The sequence below is a fragment of the Prinia subflava genome, chromosome 10, assembly GCF_021018805.1.
Source record: "Prinia subflava isolate CZ2003 ecotype Zambia chromosome 10, Cam_Psub_1.2, whole genome shotgun sequence".
In the NCBI taxonomy this organism is placed as follows: domain Eukaryota; kingdom Metazoa; phylum Chordata; class Aves; order Passeriformes; family Cisticolidae; genus Prinia; species Prinia subflava.
In genome coordinates this window covers 10,932,043-10,949,099 of record NC_086256.1, presented here as the reverse complement: position 1 = coordinate 10,949,099, position 17,057 = coordinate 10,932,043, and the positions used below count along the sequence as shown (strand labels likewise).

Sequence of the window (17,057 nt, the reverse complement as noted above, 5' to 3'; positions counted from 1 at the left end):
GAGGCTTGAAAAACCAATATCTAACTGTGGTGCTTCTGTGAGAGCTGCGATGTCTCAGACCAAGAACGAGGAACCATCAGAGGCCTTTATGTTAGAATTGTTTCTTTTGCAGAAGTGAGCCAGGAGCCTGGGGAGCAGAGTGGCCCCTCCCGGAGAGACGTGCACATCTCCTTCTGTCGCCAGAACTCGCAGTCCGAGCCGGGCGAGTGCCGCCGCTTCCGCTGCCCCATTTACATCTACAGCTGCTCCCTGGAGCTCTTACGAGAGCAGCTCGTCAGCCCACGGGCACACCGTCCTCCTCGGGACATCTTTTTCAGGTAATAGCAACGATACCTGGTACCCAGACAAAAAACAGAGGAGTTTCTGTGACAAGGGGCTGATTCTAGCCCTGTTTTCTTGGCTTGGCTTGGCCTCTCTGCCTTATAGCAGCCACTGCCTCTGCATGCCCCAGGCTCTGCTTTACAGGCACCAGAGACATTTACAGTCTAAAATGTGCTTCATTGGTACTAAATGCTGTGGTTCCTCTTTTGCAGATGCCAGTCTCTAGAACGTCCTCCAGCTGCTGCTTGGCTAGACCACAAGCACAAGGAGTTGGTGACTTACTGCACACTACTGCAGGAGCACTCTCACCAGTGCTATGTGAAAGGTGAGCAGCAGCACAGTGGGACCTGTGGCAGGGTTGGGGTTGGACCCTGGATCTTCTTCTAAGAAAGCAATGTCTGATTTTCCTTGTGATCTTACTCCAAGCAAAGGGAAGAGCTTCCTGGTGAAGCTCCCTATGGGCCTTGCAGAGGCTGTTTTCAAATCTATGGAGTGCTGTGAAGGAGCATCCCTTGTTTGATGCCTTCCTCTCACCTTCAGGGTGAGAGATGCCATGAGCACTCTGGTGTCATCCAAGCCCAGGCCAACATGTAGTGTTGGGTGCCTTGGTTGCCTCCTGTCTCCCAGCACCTGCACTCCAGCTCTGTGCCCTTCACCTGCACTCCAGCTCTGTGCTGGGACTTGGTGAAGATTCAGATGTGGCCTCTGCCTGACTCCCACAGCCTCAAATCCTTGGAATGCCATAGGATGCTCGAGCACTGTGTTTATCTCTAGGGCTGTTCAAGACCCTTCAGCAGTCACACAGCATCAGCTCCCAGGACCTCCTTACTGCCATGGACTACTGTGAGGAGCTGCTCCAGGAGATTGATATCACCAACTTCCTGCTGACGGTGTGCAGCCATGTCCGCTCCTTCCGAGAGAGCCATCAGCATTTCCACACACACTCCAAGGCAGCCAGCTTCCAAGTGGGCAGCATAGAGCAGGAGGAGGAACAGAGCTCTAGGGAACGAGGTGTCTTGGTCTCTGAGTCAAGGTAAGGACCCACCTCAGTCTTGCTTCTGTTCTTAGGATTGTGCCAGGACAAATCTTTTTTCAAGCATCTTTTAGTGCCTGCTAGAAGGAATGCTGTAGGGCAGAGTCTAACAGCCACCCAGAAGAGCAGATACTTACAGTGAGGTATCCATCTGGTATGATGTCCACCACAACACTATTTTTTGCAGTCTCGGGTGACATCCATCCTTTCTTTCCCTTGTAGTCCTGGCTCATTACTGTCCCATCTGGCCTGAGCTGGAGGGCAGTTTGTCTGCAAGCCTGCAAGGCTTGTTTCTGGAGAAATTATGCACCTCCTACTGTTTCACTCATTTGAGCTTGCAGATGACTCTGGTGTAAATGACAACTTTGTTATCCTTTTCTAATGAATAAAGTGTCACTTTTTTAAAATTAAAACTCTGGAAAAAATGCACAAGAGAAACACCAAGGCAGAACTGAAATATGCTAAACTTCTGTCCTATTCCTTAGGGTATCTATGAGGTTTATATCTCCTCTGAAAACTTAAGAGGGAAAGAATTTCTATGCCTTAGTGTCTGTCAAAGAAACACTTAACTCCTCTGCACAGTTGCTTTATGTGAATTCACTACCATTTGTTGGGAATTTCCAATGCTATGTCGTCTTATACTGTAAATCTTTAAGGTGAGACTGTGATTTTGAAGAACATTCAATGTTTAAAAAGTCAGGTGACTACAAGTGCTACTTTCCCCAAGAGAAACTGTGGCAATGTTTTTTTTTGTTTATAGGGTTTAATGAATCACCTATCCAAATGCAAGTTGCATAAACTTTTACTCAAGAATGTATAGCTTGTGACACATTGCACCCAGTATCCCTAATTTGAGTACCAAGGGAGTGCTTTGACCAGTCAACATCCCACTCCCCAGATTGCTTTTCCTGAGTTTTAGGGACTAATTCTGTCATGGAGATGCTGGGTCAGCATGGGCCCCAGACACTGGGGTGCTGGCATGGTGGTACTTGCTGTGAGGTGCCCTGAGCTGGCTGCTGGTAGTTCAGGTTGCTCAGGCCTGTCCCTGTCTCTGTTCCCAGGCAGGGTGTGGAGTGTGATGTGATCAGCATGGTTAGACTGTCTCAGGCCTGGCTTCAGACAACATGAGCCCTTATCTGGGCACATGAGTGGCTGCTGGGCTGTGGAGCTGTGGCTTTCAGATTGTGTTGACACAGATGGGGTTTGGGGAGCTGGGAGGTGGGATAGTGGCAGGATGGATAACATGTAAAACTTGTCCTGTTTCTTGATCTGCCTGTCTGACCTGTCCACAATCCTGTCAGTGCTGAAATGGAAGACTACAGTGAGCAGGACTCCCATAACATTGCCAGCCCCACGGAGGAGCCAAAGAGCAGTGTGGGCACCAGCTGCTGTTCAGAATTTCCCCTTTCGCTGCTGGAAATTGGACAGCCCTGCCAGGCACACCCAGACTTACATAAAATTATCCAGGTGAGGAATGTGCAAGCTTGACTTGGCTTCAACAGGAGGGTGTAGAGTAGGATGTCTGCTTCATACTTGGGATTTCTCTTTTAGGAAAAATTCCTGGAAATTGGAAGTTTACATTTCAAGCCAGTGCCATCAAATCCTCACTATTTCTTCTACTGCCCACCATCAGCCAAGAAAGAGGTAGGCATGGGGCTGTCCTGGCAGGCATCTGATACTTGTGGAGTAGCTTTTCTTGGTGTCAAATCTGGATTTGGGGCTGGCAGACCCATGGGTAGACTTAGTCCCTGGAGCTCCCATCAACAACCTGGCATTGCCTGGCATGCTCCTAGTGTGTGCCCTGTCTCTCTCCATCTCAGGACGAAGTATCTCGGGATCAGGCAGACAGGAAAGGCAGTGAGGACATGGAGGGATCAGAGGCAGAAATGGCAGCTGAAGAAGGTAAAATTTTCTTGCTCTGTCTTGGAAAAGAAAATGTCTGTCCATGTGGTGATGCCTTTCAGAGCTAGGTTTGTCTGGTCGTGTCTCTGGAGATGTGGACCTGGTTTGCTGACAGGGAACCTGTATCCACAGGAGCTGTGTCTGGGTGCTGCATTGCCACAGAGAGTGACCCAGAGCTGGAGGTGGAGTACCGTGAGAAGCTGGAGCACGAGTTCCCAGACACGGATTCCCTGTCAGACTCCAACACGGTGAACCAGGATGACGACTCCTTCAGCGTGCTGGGAGGGGACTCGCTCAATGAGCAGGAGTTCCTGGAGCAGGAGATGCCCCCACTCTTTGTGCACCTGACCTGCTCAGTGAAGCTGCGTAGCCAGCATAGCTCCATGCCCGTGCAGTCCCTGCCCACTTGTCTAGGTAAGAACAATTCTTGCTGGGAGGGTAGATGGCAGGAGGGCTTCTGTCAGGTCCCTGCTGGGTGAGCAGCCCCTGGAACAAACACGCTGTCTCTTAAACAGCAAGCTCCCTGGACCAGCCTTCCCTGTAAACCCCCAGGGTTTGCCATCATCAGACAAGGGCTTTTTCACCAGGTCTCCCACTTGCAGTGGGATTGGTCATGGAAGGTTGAAAGGATCACAGAAGATGATGGTGGCCTTCTTGAGCCTGTCCAGGTGTGTGTGACAGCCACCTCCTGCAGTCTCTGTACTTGCCACCAGCCTGGGTATGTGTAAGCAGAGATGTTTGCTGCTTGAGTCCCCTGGTTTGTGATCTCTCCCCAGGGGAAGTTCTGGGTTGCCTGGAAAGCTGCCAGGGCTTGAACACCATTGACTTGGGGGACCTCTGCGTGACCCTGGACATCTTTGTGTTGACACTGCCCCTGGAGATAGAAGTTGTGAACACAGACATCCTACACAACAGGTTGGTGGAAAGAAGCCCAGTCACCCACCTTCTGCCTGCCCTAGCCAGACAGTCATTCTTGGCTCATCTCCATGTACTGAGACCTACGATTCTTCTTCTCACAGAGCCTGTCACAGCCTTAAGAAAACTAAAATATTTCCTAGATAGGTTCACCTTCTCTAGAAATCCCTCTTCTGCTCTGTGTGTCTATTTATCCTCTGGCTCCAGTGCTCAGGCTGCTCTCTCTCCTGTGACAGATGCACCTCAGAGAGCAGCGTGTCCTTCACGCGCTCCCCAGGGCAGCCGTCGTCTTTCCGCTCGGATGAGGATATCATGCACAACCTGGAACGCCTCCCCTCCACTGGAGATGAGAGGTATGGTGCTGCAGGTGTAGCAAGCCCCTCACCAGTTCCTTTTACTGCCTGGGAGCTGCACTGTGGTAGCTGCATGAGTGAGAAGGACTGGTTGATTCTTTGTCTCCTCTCTCCTAGGCACCCTGCCCTTTCCAACCTCCCTGCAGTGCACAGGCAGGCCATTGAAGCCACTATGAATGAGGTGAGTCAGACTTGCCTCCCTGCTTCCAGCTAGAGCACACAACTGCTGTCCCACACTTCCTAGTCTGCTCCACGCTGCAGCCTGTCAGCTGAACTGACTGTTAGGCTTTACTGGAGTCACAAAGGCTGTTAGCCTTGTGGTTCCCAAAACTGTAAGATTACCCTGAGAAAATTCTTGCTGCAGTTGGGGTGGGCCATGAAGAGCTGTCTTCTAAAAGGCCTTTTCTTAGGTACATTCAGGAGATGAGGGATGTGAGTGATGAGACAGGCTGCCTTCATCCTGTTGGGGTTTGGGTGAGAATTGGGGCAGCCTTGCAAACGCAGCTCACCTGGATGTTGCTGTGTGTCCTTGCTCAGATTCGCTGGCTCCTGGATGATGAGATTGTGTCAGCACTGCGTCACTCGCAGGTCATCAGCACCTCCATCCTGCACAGGGTGGCCACCCACATCTATAACTCCAAGGGCCGGCCCAGCTGCCACAGCGAGGTGGTGCTGCTCCAGTTTGTCTTTGGGCCTGAGCACTCTCTGGAGAAGTTCAAGGAGGTAAAGAGAAAGCCCTGAGGCAGCATTATGCTTTGCTAGCAGGATGCTTATTCTTCTCTGTGTTGCAGGAATTCAGAAGAATGGCTCTGCCAGGCTATATGCTGAATGCAGAAGGCAACGACTACCACTACATCTCCATCAGCCGCCTGCACTCCAGGAAGGCTGCTCCAGACCCTTCAAGGACATCCTGCTTGCAGCAGCCAGCAGGAGGGGGCACCAGCACAGGCCTGGGCCAGGCAGGCCAGGAGGGGAGCAGTGAAACAGAGGCAGAAGGCTCCGAGCTGTTACACCACACAAGCTGTGTCCTCCCAGAAGAAGGCCGGGGTCTCTGGGAGTGGCCAGAGAGTGAGACACGAATTGTGCCAGACACAGGAAACCCTGCAGATGGAGGCAGCCACACACAGAATGAGGTGAGAAGCACTGAGCAATCTGTTGGTGAGAAGGTGTGGGACACTGGTAACAGAATGTAAAGGGATGATGCCATTTTTTTCAGTGCCTGTTTTTCTGGTCATTTTTGTGACCTTGGCTTTATGCAGGCTCCAGGAGATATGCTGAGACTTGATCAAAGCAGAGCACCAGGCCAGGACTCTATGGAAGAGGCAGTTCCAGAGACAACTATACAGTCATTGCCATCATCATCCTCTGAAAAGGGAAACAGCGAGAAATCGCCATTGGTGACACCATCTGCAGCAAGCCTGTCTGAGTCTGTCACACAGAGCAGGGAAGGTAGGAGCTGCAGTGTGGGCAGGATGTACCTCAACATCAGAAATCTTTAAGGGAAGAGCCAGTTCTGGCTGTGACATACAGGATATAACTGCTGCTCCTGTTCCTGTCCCTAAATACCCACATTGGTACCCAGGACTTTGGTCTCTTCCTTGCCAGGGTGCTGGCGATTCAGTGCTGAACAGTACCCAAGATGCTAGGCTGTGCTGCTGCACTGATATCCCTAAAGACATGAGTCCCTGGTGACTTCAGTAATGGCTGTGAGAGCCCCATTCCCCAGCACTGCCTCCCCGTGGCCAGCACAGCCTGACTGTCCTTTGGCACGATGTTTCTCCAGTGGATGGGGCATGTGATGGGGCTTAGCCAGTACTTTCATAATCAAACCCCTCTTCTCTCTGCAGGCTCCAGCAGGCAGCGTCCTAGCCGTGTGCAGAGCCTCGTGTCCAGCCAGGGCAGCATGGACTCCGACCACCTGGGTGGGTGTGCTAGGGCAGGGGGTGACAGTGTGTGGGAGCACTGATAGGGACACACTGGGGGGCTGTGTGCCGGGGCTGGACAGGGTTTGGGACTGGCTGCCCTGCCCAGGGAGAAGGTTTTGCCAGGTCTAGGCCTGAAGTGAGGATCCATTGCAGGTTATGATGGGGGAAGCAGTGACTCGGAGTATGAGGAGGCGTTAATGAGTGACCAGGAGCCCAGGTGTCCCCTGATGCCGGATTTCTGGCTCATCATAAAAATCCACCAGGACCGAGTGGAGGTTTATTACCACACACGGTAAGGAGGGGCCCCTGTCTCCATTGACCACTGCCTCTCTGCACTGTGACCTTTTTGCCACTCACTGATCTCTGGACAGGATCTCCTCCCTGCCTGGTGTGGGAAGTTGCAGCACTAGATTGGTGCTCTATAAGGGGAAAACTGCCATCCTTTCCCACTGTTCCACTGCTCCCAGCACCCAGTGATGGGCACTGTCCAGATGCCCCTGCTGACCCCATCCTCCCTTTCTTCATAAAGCAGCCTGAGTGTGGAGAAGGCAGCATCAGCAGAGACGGAAGAGGAGCAGCCAGGGGAGTGCCAGAGTCTCAACCAGGTGGTGGTGAAGAAGATCAGTGAAATCTGCAGGGTTGTTAATCAGGTAATAAATCTTAAAAGGGCACTAACAGACCTGCCAGTGATTAGATGGCTTAGATGAGAAGGGACCTCTGGAGGTTATCTAGTCTGGGCTTAGCTCCGTGGAGCACCTGGGGAGCCAGTTCAGCTGGTGGAGTCCCAGCCTGGGGGGGTCATAGGAAAAGGGACTCAGTCTGACTCTAAACACTTCTTGCTTCTTCCATGGCTATACAAGCAACAGAACCAATCTTTCCTCATCCCTTGCAGCGCTTGCTGCTGCAGGACCTGCATGACAGCCACATATGCAACTCATTACTGGTGGCAGAAAGTGAGGAGGACATCTGGAAGAGTGAAACACCCTATACTTCATACAGGCAGCGTGTGATGCCCACAGATGGTATGGATATTCCCTTGGCCATGCCTCAGCTGCAGTGCTACACAGATGCCTAAGAAGATGTTAACTTTCATGCTGTGGCCTCAGATATGTCCTGTGTTCTTTACAGATTACTCTGTAGAGGAGAGCTACCAGCCCCGGGACTACCTGGCTGCCACCATGCAGTTCATGCCAGGGCACTTTGCTTGTGAGGTAGTGTGGAGCACACTCATCCACGTGCACTCACGCCTCAAGATGGGCCCCAACATGGGGGTCTCACGGGGTACGTACAGCCTGGGCTCCCTCCCTTGTGTCAGAGTCCAGCTGCTGGCTGGATTGGCATTCCAGGGAGGGGTATGTGGGATAGCTGATGTCCCACATTAATGTCCCACAGCTATCCAGGCACTTCGCTCCGTGCTCAACGCCTTCTCTGTGGTGAACAGGAAGAATATGTTTGTCTACCAGGAACGTGCCACTAAATCTGTTTTCTATCTCCGGTAAGAAGCCAGCGTCACTTGTTGGTCTGTGTTACACCACACTGAGAGCTCCTTGGCACAGAAAGCATCTGTCCAGCCTCAGGGACCGTGTTGTGACCCAAGCAGCAAATATATATGATTTCTGATGAGTCAGTCACATCAAGCCAGGCCCATCCTACTCTCCCTGTGCTACATGGGAGGAAAGATGATGGCTTTTTTGAGGGAGCCAGAGAGCAATTTTTCCACAAACTCTATATTCTAAGGACTAGTCCCCACAAAGTGCACAGAGGAGAGCAAGGAAGATGTGGATCTTCTGTGGATGTACGATGCTGTCATCCTTGGGAATGGAGGCTGACATGTCTTTCTCTTGTATTCAGGCTGACTGAAACCACCCACAGTGGGAAGGTGTGGGAAGCAGAGAGCAGCCTTAGTGCATCATCTCGCTCACTGGCACTGACACGCAGCCAGGAGCCTGTTTATACTGAGGATCTAATGGTGAGTCTGCTGCTCTCTGTGAGGGGACATCGCTGCTCATGGGCACAGGAGTGGAGGGAACGCAGTAGTTCCAGCAACCTGGATTTTATGTGGGGTAAAACTCACACTGTAGATGCGTGCAGTGGGGCAGCAGCGTCTGCCTGACCCTGCTGACAGCCTGGGACAGTGATGGATCTAGAATTCACATGAAACTGCTCCCACATGGCTGTTTTTTTTTCCAGGGTTCTCGTTCCTCTCTGGACACTGCCTCATGCCGTAGTGTGGACTCTGCCCGCCCTGTGGGACAGATAGACAGACACATCCAGCTGATGGTCCATGGTGTCGCCCCAGCAGGTATGTGTTATAGCACCTGGCAGCAGAACTGGGCTGATGTAATGCACAGGAACAAAGCTCTGCTCCCTGCCCTCTTTGCTTGAAAAGAGAGGAATCTCCCTCCTAAGCAAACAGCTCTTCCTTAGCCCAGAGCTGCTCTCTGTTCTGTGTGGGTGAAAATATAAGGAAAGGATCCATAGCCCACAATGACACCTCCTGCAGACCCTGTGCAGGAATGCATTTGTCTTTTCCTACTGCACCAGCAGTCTTTTGTGATCATAAACCCATAGAAAAATATGTCTGAAGAAACTGATGGTGGGGAAAGTCATGTTCCCTGTGGGAAGTGAGTGTGAGGAACAGGGAGGGAGAGGTGGCTGTACTCCCACCTGGATGGGGTGAAGAAGCTGCTTGTGCCTCTGCTCACTTGTCAGGGCCTGAGATCACAGATGAGCTGGTGAAAGTGCTGCGCAGACGCCTGGATGAGGCCACCCTGGATATCATCACTGTCATGCTGGTGCGGAACTGCAAGCTGACCCCAGCAGATGTGGAGGTACCTCACTGGCTGATCTGCTGTCTCAATCCCAGAGCACTTTCCTACATTTTGACCTGTCTCAGCCACTCCTGCCCCAACAGGAACAGTTTGCTCCATCCTGTTCCCTGCCCCAGTGCTTGGTCAGGCTAGCACTGACTGAGGTATATACTGTGTGGGTGCCAGGGTAGCTGGGAGATTCCCTCTGCTAGGTTTGCAGCATGGCAGGACTTCCCTGTGCCCTCCTTCCCACACCTTGGAATGAATGTCTGCCCACATCTTGGGGCTGTCCTGGGCAGAGCCATGAGTTGGACTTAGATGATCCTTGTGGGTCCCATCTAATTCAGGATATTCTATGATGTGTCTCAGGGTATGTCTAGGGTTCTGCCCACCACACTTCCCCCTTTGCAGTGGCATAATTTTTATCAGTATTAGAGCCCCAGGGCAGCCTGCTAGTCCCAGGTGGATTTTAAAGCCTCCTGTGTGCAGTTTATCCAGCCCCCCGGGACGCCACCCACAGAGGTCCTGCAGTTCTCCCTGCCGCCCTCAGCCCTGCCCTGGCTGCCCGCCGTGGCCTATTACCTGCGCCAGAACCTGCTCATCTTCCTGCACACCCCCAAGTACACCGACAGCAACGTGGAGCACCACTTCAAGGTGAGGAGGGCTGGCTTGGGACAGCAGTCTGCCCAGCTTCTACCTGCTGCTGGGGGCGTTTGTTGGGGCAGCTCAGACACCGTGTTGCCAGCTCTGCCGTGGAGGGTTAGGGAGAAGCTGACACTAACTCCTGAGGCCTGGGGCAGTTTTACAGGACATTTGCTCAGGACTGAGCACATCCTGATTAGCCCAGACAGGCCATGCTTTCATAACAGGCAGTCACTGTGCAAAAAGCAATGACCACAAAGCTCATGCCCACAGTCATCTCCCAGGAGCATGGGAGAAGACCCCCTTTCACAGCTGAACTTGGCTCCTTGCATGGCTCCCTCAGATCCAAGGACTGAAACATCAGGATTAATAAAAATCTGGGAGCAGCTACCCACCCCTTAGCATGGCCATAGTAAAGACAGAGGGTGAGGCCACATATGTAGTGCCACATAACTCTGTATGTGCTGTAAGGGGTTCTTTCAGCCCAGTGGTGAAGGCTATATTGGCTGATTTGATTCTACAAGTTTGGGAATGAGCTCTGCATATACACAACTGCCTCTTTCCAGTTAAGGCAAGTTCTCTAATCTGTCAGTATTCTTCCGTGTTCTCCTTAGCACTACTTCAACCACAACGGGAGCATTCCTGACCAGGATCTCTATTTGTACAACAAGCCAGGTGGCCAAGGCACTGGTGGAAAAGGTATTGTGCTCAATTCTTCTGAAACTGGGTATGGGGCTGTGTGCTGGGGAGGTGTTTCCCATGCTGGAGTGACTGAGGAGGGCCTGTGCTGGGGGGTTGTTCCTCCATGGCTGGAAGGTGGGTAATGCAAGTGCCTGAAGGACTGCACACCTCTGCATGTGTGGCAGAGCAAACTAAGGCCCCCAACAGAGCAACTTGCTAAACTTGACCTATTGCTGCAGGAAGCAACTCTAGACACAATGAGAGCTCAGTGTTTGGGGCACAGAGGCTCCGTGGGGCTGGAAGTGGGAGCAGTTGTGGGAGAAGCCTTGCTGCAGAGGGAAATCTGGCTGTGTGTACCTGAGCATGGGCTGTGTGGGCAGTGTCCTTGCTTTTTTCTCTAGACTGCTGGATAAGTGATTGGATAGGGCCTACCCTGAAGCAGGTTGTCATGTCACGTTTTGTCCAGGCTGTGTGTTCTGTCACCTGGCCATTGTGTGTCTTGTGCCCCTCGTGCACTGTTTGAATGCCCCTCGTGCACTGTTTGAATGTTCTTCTGTTATGTAGGTACCATGTCGGACCTTGTGCAGCACCTCTTTCCACTCTCTCACTTCCAAGGTAGCACCCATGGCTCCAAGTATTACTCCATCTCCTTTTCCCATGCAGCTCTCTGGTCCCAGCTGCTCTTGTTTTCCTTGTGTTGTGGCTTCAGCTCTGACTCCTCCATGTGTTTGTGTGTGTGTGTATCTATTTAGCTGAGCTGTTTCTTGCTGGCTGGATAAATGAGCAAACAGAACCTGTTGCCCTGAGGTGGCAGCTCAGTGATTCCCTGCTGCCGAGGGTCCCTGTTAGCTTGCAAGCAGTGAACTCCAAAATCCTGCATCTTTTTTCCCGCAGGTCCAAACAGGCATCTCCTCCCTGAGGAAGACAGGAGTCCTGATGTTTCAAATGTCGTTGATGCTCCAGGGCGTAGCAATCATCACTCTCCCAGTGGCTGTGCCCTGGTGTGGGGTATTCCCTTGCTTAGCAAAGGGCTGGAGAGGCCAGGCTGGAGTGGCCAGGCACCGTTAGATGTGTGCTTTGTATTTCTGTGAGCCTGGGTCAGAGGGGGCTCAGAGTCCCCCACAGATGGGAGATAACAGTTCTCTAGCGCCCCACCTCCAGTGCACCAGGCAGTAAGACCCTTGGCAGCTCTTGCTGATGTACCTCATTCTGTAGCTCTGGAACTCGATTTTGAGTTTCTTAGCTGTTCTTTTAATCCATGATTTAGTGGTTCGAGTTCAGCTCCTCCATGCTCCTGGAAGCTTTGTTCCCTGCGATGTGGAGGAGAGCCTTTCTGCTCATTGGGCAGGGGCAGGCTGCTGACCTGGCCTGCTTGAATTGTGGTTGTTCTCATGTCCTCAGCTCGGAGAGACTGAAGCAGAGCAGAGGTACAGGAATGGATATGATAGGGAAATGTGCTGAAGGGGCTGAGTGTGGGAATTTATTCAGGACAAGAAAAGGGGAATGGTCTATAATTACCATATGATTATTCACCCATTTTGGTGGGCCTGGGGTCAACTGCCAAGCCAGACTGTTGAGGAGTTTGTGCCCTTTACTGTTTAAAAAAAGAAAGTCTGGTTGTTAGAGCTCATATTCACTGTCATGTGGGGCAGATTTCCTGCTCTTGATACTTCTGTATTGACACCCATGTCCTGGAAAGCTGCCCTGCTGCAGCAAGAGGCTCTGTGGGGGTTGCTCATAGGTGTAGTTTCCTTTCCTCAGTGTGGATGCACATGAGCTGCCCTCTGATTTGAATGCCTACCTCTCTCCTTTGTGAGCATCTCTCTCCCAGTGCACTCTCCCTTGTGTCTGCTATGCCTTGGAGGAAAGGTTTCTGCAGAGCTTATGCTTCACAAGGAATGATGGAGACTGCGTGGTTGTGCTGCTGCTGCTGAGACTGGCCACAGCCTGCTCAGGCTGGGTTTGTGTCCTTGCAGAGAGGGCACCTGCCCTCAGTGCAGGCTGGGGATCTGGTCAGGGGCACTGGTTTCTCTGTGGCAGTGGAGTCTGGTGTCACTGCCACCTTGTTGGGATGGAGGAGAGAGTGTGGGTCAGCAGTGTTGTAGGGCTGAGGTTATTTGTATCTGGGCACATCACTTTTAGGCAGGGCACAGGCACTTTTAGGTTGGAGAAGCTTTGCCATCTGAGTGCTGGCTTAGTCGGGGAGCTTTCAAAGGGAGTGGGAACATCTAGAGTTCCAGTGTGAGGTTTGGACCTTGCAGATGGTTCCCTGGTGCCCTGGCCATTGAGCTGGGCCATGGGGAGCCAGCTCTTGTTTCTGCTTTGGTCCATAGCAGGACTTCTCATGGCCCAGGGCTCTCAGCACCTGGGCTGTGAGGCAGGAACCACACGGCTGCTCTGCAGCTCTGGAGTGTCCTGTTGTGTGTGTGTAGAGTTCAGCATAGAGAGCCAACAGGCAGGAGCTGAATTTTTCTCTGCAGTGACTCCAGGCTAGTCTGGTGCGAGCCTGCCTTGTCCCCAGTCCTGCCTGGTTGGATGCATGGGAAAGGCATCTAATCCTGTTCAAGTGTACAGAGAGGAGGGGGCTGTGAGTGCAATCTGCAACAAGGTGTCATATCTGCAGGGACTCTACATCCTTCACAGCTTGGAGGGGACTGCTAAAGAGTGTCTGGGCCATTGTACTCTGTACTCTGTCCCTTAAGAGGACAGGAATGATGAGCCCCATCCTGGATCAATCTGCATAAAGGCTCTCCTGGTGCAAATGGAGTTACTTTCCTCTTGCATGTGGCACTGGACAACCCAGGAAGCTCCTGCAGGGCAAGGTGAAATCTGCTGTGACTCTACAGGAGAGAGATTCTTGGAATGATGGGGACACCCTGTGCAAAACCCCGTGCTTCTTGCCCTGGCTCCCCACAGGCACAGCTAGCCTCTATTCCCCTGGCTGCCTCCCCTCCTGTGGGCCCTGCCTGCCACGTGACACTGTGCAACTCAAGTGGTGACATGACATGATGGTCCCAGCTATGGGGTGGCAAGGTGTGGGCAGGCACTGCGGGGGTGTCCTTGGTGCTGCGTTGATGGAGGCTGTTTCGCATTCTGCCCCGCAGGAATCGCATGCATTGCACTGACATTCGTGGATGAGCACGGCAGCCCCACCTTGCTGCCCCACGGGGAGAGGCCTGACCCTCTGAAGCCATCTTCCCCCTCACCCATCATGGGCCTCCTGCAGGACAGCGACTTCGAAAGCCTCACAGCCGTCAGCAGGCACCAGCCAGGGGCTGACCCCCTGCCCTCAGGTGGGGAGCTGGCCAGCAGCTGCCAATTGCCTGCAGCCTCCACATCCCCTGGGGCACCTTGGAGGGCTGCCGAAGGCGGGGTTGAAGAGCCATGCAGAACTCCCCTTTCCCCACAGAGCCATGCGTGCTGGTGCGCCTGGATATCTGGGAGAAGGGCAACATCAGCCTGCTGCAGCTGTCGGAGAAGCTGCGCGGGGCCCTGCGTCACGCGCTCTGCGACGCCGTCATGGAGTTCCTCGTGCTGCCAGCCCCGCTGTGCGTGGAGGCCGCCTGTCCCCTGAGTGCTGCAGACCTGGAGGACCTGAGCTCTGCAGGTGAGAGCCTGGCCACGATGGCCACCGTGGGCTTCCACCCAGCCTTGCTCCTCCTGCCTGGCCTGCAGGAGCTTGGCTGTGCTGGGGGGAATCTGGTTGGGTGGGCAAGGAGGGAGGAAGCTGCTCTCCCCCTGCAATGTGTGTGGTCTGGGTCTTGGGGAAGAAGCATCATAGACATTGGTGTTGGAAGAGATATTTAAGGGTCTGTCTGTTCCCCAAGACTGAATCCACTTTGCTGGATGTTACTGATGGCTCTTTCCCTTTTCTCCAGCCAGGCTCTGGCCAGACACAATGGGGTACCCAACAGCTTTGCAGGGGGAGGCTCTGCAGTCTGATTTGCTTTGTCTCCCCAGGAAGCCTAAGGAGGACCATGTCAGAGACCAAGGGCCTGGCCCTGGCCAGTGGGGGGCCTGGCAGGAGCTGTCCTCCACCCCTGCACTTCACCTCTGCACCTTCACCAAGCTCTGGAGAGCCAGTGACACCCACAAACAAGCTGGGACGCCGCAGCTTCTGGGACATGCTGGTAATGTTGCTGCAGGAACAGGCCCTGTGAGGTCCTCATGGTGTGTCAGGCCACGAGGAATGGACAGCAGGGATTTGGCTGGGGGTGGGAAGCCAGGCTTGCAGCAGGGACTTTGAGATCAGGGCACTGACTGGGCTGTGTATGTGCACAGCATTAACTTACCCCTTCCTCCCCTAGAGCAAGGCAGAGTCCTCGGAGCTGGGCAGCCCCAAGACTACTGATGACATTGTGCTGGAGAGGCCAGAAGAGGCTCGCACGAGACGGCGGCACAAGACAGAGAATGTCAAGCAGCACCTCAGCCAGGATCGGGCCACAGCCACAGCTGAACTGGAGCAGGCACAGAGGCAAGCACAGCCTGCAGGCTGGACAGCCAGGATGTTGTTGCCCTAATCTGTAGTACATTACTCTGCATCCTGATGGCCTCCACTTACTTTTTCCTTGTAGTTTCTCCCTTACACAGGCAGTTTAGGAAAGCTGCCTTCCACACATAAAGCCTTAGCCCTTATTGCTGGAGTGTTGCTGGGAGCACAGCTAGTTCTCCCTGCCAGAGATCCCTTCTCTGCACTGTGGGGCCCTGCACAACACCTGACACTCATATGGCTACTGAGCAAGAGTGACCTAGCTCGAGGATTGTATCAATCCAAAAAGGAGGCTCCCAGGGCTCTGCTCTGGAGCTGTGAAGGAACTGTTGCACTTTTCTCCCTTCACTACAGAGGACTGATCTGGTATAACTGTGCTTCCCTTCCCTCTCCTCAGGCGCCGAGCCTGCCAGCTGGAAGAAGGAGATGTAGGTACCATGCACCCACTCTTCAATCAAACCTGCCAGCAGTGGATGGCATTTATGAACCACCTAGGTATGTGTTTCAGATCTGAGCTCCTCCTGATGGGCTGGGGGTGGGCCTTTCTACCCAGAGCTCTCAGGACAAGTCCTCTTACAGCACCATCCTAGGTGGTCTGCTGGTCCTAGTTACACATCCTGTCTCTCCCCAAACCTCACCAGAGTCACATTGGTCTCAGGGCCAGCATCAGCATTAGAAAGCTGTAGCAGGAGGCCTGTGCATCAGAACAAACCTTCTAAGGCCTGTGGTTATGTCTGCCATGCTCCAAGTCCAGAGCTTGCTGAACTTGCCTGCAGCTGCCTTGGAGAGACCTGGACTCCAACAACCAGCTGTGGTAGTGCTTTAGCTCCCAAATGTAGCAGGCATGGAGGATCTGAGCCTCTGCAACATGCTCTGGGACTGTGAAGTTGCATGGGAGACCCTCTTGCAGGGAGGGAGGGAGAGGACGAGCACCTTTCATATGCAAGGATTTGGGGTTGCATGGCTCTCATGTTGCTATTTTCTGGTTACCTTTCACTTTGGTGTTTGTACATTCTCTCACACTCCTGCTGGCAAAGTAGAGCTCTCCTCTTCCTCTGATGAGGAGTAAGCCAGGGAACAAGGAATAAGTGGAGGAATAAAGTGCTGTGCTCAGAGCATACAGGGTGTTTGGTCCAGGTCCCACTTTGGGCCAGAACCTGAAACCAGGAGTTATTTCATGCTTCATCTTCTCATCCATGTCAGGTTCTTGTTCTCCAGCTCTGCCTGCCTCAGGCCCTTAGCCCTCTCCCCTGTTCATGTGAGCAGGATGTGGCTCTGGGACAGCTTGGCACCTTGTCCTACAGTACATGTTCTATGCAGGGTGCCCGTCAGTGCAGCAGTGCTCCTTGGAGATGGTTTCTCGTTTCCTCCTGTCCTCCATCCTAGTGGAAGTGGTGAACCTGGTCACTGCCCTGGCGAGTGACACCACTGTGAAAGTGTTTGAGAAGATCAGGTGAGTTATGTGAGTCACAGGTGGCTCTTTGGCACCAGCAGGTGTTGATCAGCTGTACTTCCACTGCCACAGCTCTGCTTGGCAGCCACGTCTGGGGCTTGTGTTTGCAGCTACCATCGGGGCACCGCCTTCCTGCCCTATAAGTCTGGTCAGAGTGCCAGCCCTTGCCCTGGAGTCATCAGACACTTCATCCTGCTGGGACGCAACTTTCAGCAGTGGCGTTGCAGCACAGAACAGGGTGAGTGCCTGGCCATGGTCCCTGGGGCTGTGCTGGGGTCTTTTGGGGTGGGGAACATCAATGAACAGGGTTCCCCTCCTTACTGGGACAGACTGCTTCTGCCCAGAGGTGGGCAGTGGGTTGACTGGTTTTGCCTTCTGAGACCTTACTGTCAAATGTGCTTGTAACAGCTTATTTCAAGAGAAGCTGAGCAGTACTGTGGCAAAACATCCTATCATGCCACCTTAATGGCACGGTGGGACATTAAAGTACTGGTCCTGAGGGATGAACTGGTACTGAGGGTCAGAACTGTGCC

At 53.1% G+C, this 17,057-nt stretch overlaps 1 protein-coding gene across 5 annotated transcripts in view; it reads left to right on the top strand.

Annotated features, from left to right (window-relative positions):
* SZT2 (SZT2 subunit of KICSTOR complex) overlaps positions 1 to 17,057 on the top strand; it is a 53,856-nt gene that overhangs the window by 24,788 nt on the left and 12,011 nt on the right. For 3 of the 5 annotated variants that reach the window (XM_063407283.1, XM_063407281.1, XM_063407280.1), the window contains exons 26-56: positions 113 to 317; positions 534 to 646; positions 1,096 to 1,354; positions 2,656 to 2,821; positions 2,906 to 2,998; positions 3,175 to 3,256; positions 3,389 to 3,670; positions 4,033 to 4,171; positions 4,408 to 4,524; positions 4,642 to 4,705; positions 5,062 to 5,247; positions 5,316 to 5,657; positions 5,784 to 5,973; positions 6,372 to 6,446; positions 6,603 to 6,741; positions 6,979 to 7,099; positions 7,342 to 7,471; positions 7,578 to 7,730; positions 7,842 to 7,944; positions 8,301 to 8,418; positions 8,640 to 8,751; positions 9,162 to 9,280; positions 9,749 to 9,913; positions 10,516 to 10,600; positions 13,687 to 13,875; positions 13,992 to 14,189; positions 14,543 to 14,712; positions 14,890 to 15,056; positions 15,469 to 15,566; positions 16,392 to 16,524; positions 16,635 to 16,762. In XM_063407283.1, the coding sequence (XP_063263353.1) occupies positions 113 to 317; positions 534 to 646; positions 1,096 to 1,354; positions 2,656 to 2,821; positions 2,906 to 2,998; positions 3,175 to 3,256; positions 3,389 to 3,670; positions 4,033 to 4,171; positions 4,408 to 4,524; positions 4,642 to 4,705; positions 5,062 to 5,247; positions 5,316 to 5,657; positions 5,784 to 5,973; positions 6,372 to 6,446; positions 6,603 to 6,741; positions 6,979 to 7,099; positions 7,342 to 7,471; positions 7,578 to 7,730; positions 7,842 to 7,944; positions 8,301 to 8,418; positions 8,640 to 8,751; positions 9,162 to 9,280; positions 9,749 to 9,913; positions 10,516 to 10,600; positions 13,687 to 13,875; positions 13,992 to 14,189; positions 14,543 to 14,712; positions 14,890 to 15,056; positions 15,469 to 15,566; positions 16,392 to 16,524; positions 16,635 to 16,762 (4,641 nt within the window). The remainder of the gene's footprint in view (positions 1 to 112; positions 318 to 533; positions 647 to 1,095; positions 1,355 to 2,655; positions 2,822 to 2,905; positions 2,999 to 3,174; positions 3,257 to 3,388; positions 3,671 to 4,032; positions 4,172 to 4,407; positions 4,525 to 4,641; positions 4,706 to 5,061; positions 5,248 to 5,315; positions 5,658 to 5,783; positions 5,974 to 6,371; positions 6,447 to 6,602; positions 6,742 to 6,978; positions 7,100 to 7,341; positions 7,472 to 7,577; positions 7,731 to 7,841; positions 7,945 to 8,300; positions 8,419 to 8,639; positions 8,752 to 9,161; positions 9,281 to 9,748; positions 9,914 to 10,515; positions 10,601 to 13,686; positions 13,876 to 13,991; positions 14,190 to 14,542; positions 14,713 to 14,889; positions 15,057 to 15,468; positions 15,567 to 16,391; positions 16,525 to 16,634; positions 16,763 to 17,057) is intronic. The other 2 variants (XM_063407284.1, XM_063407282.1) reach the window with 1 other exon arrangement.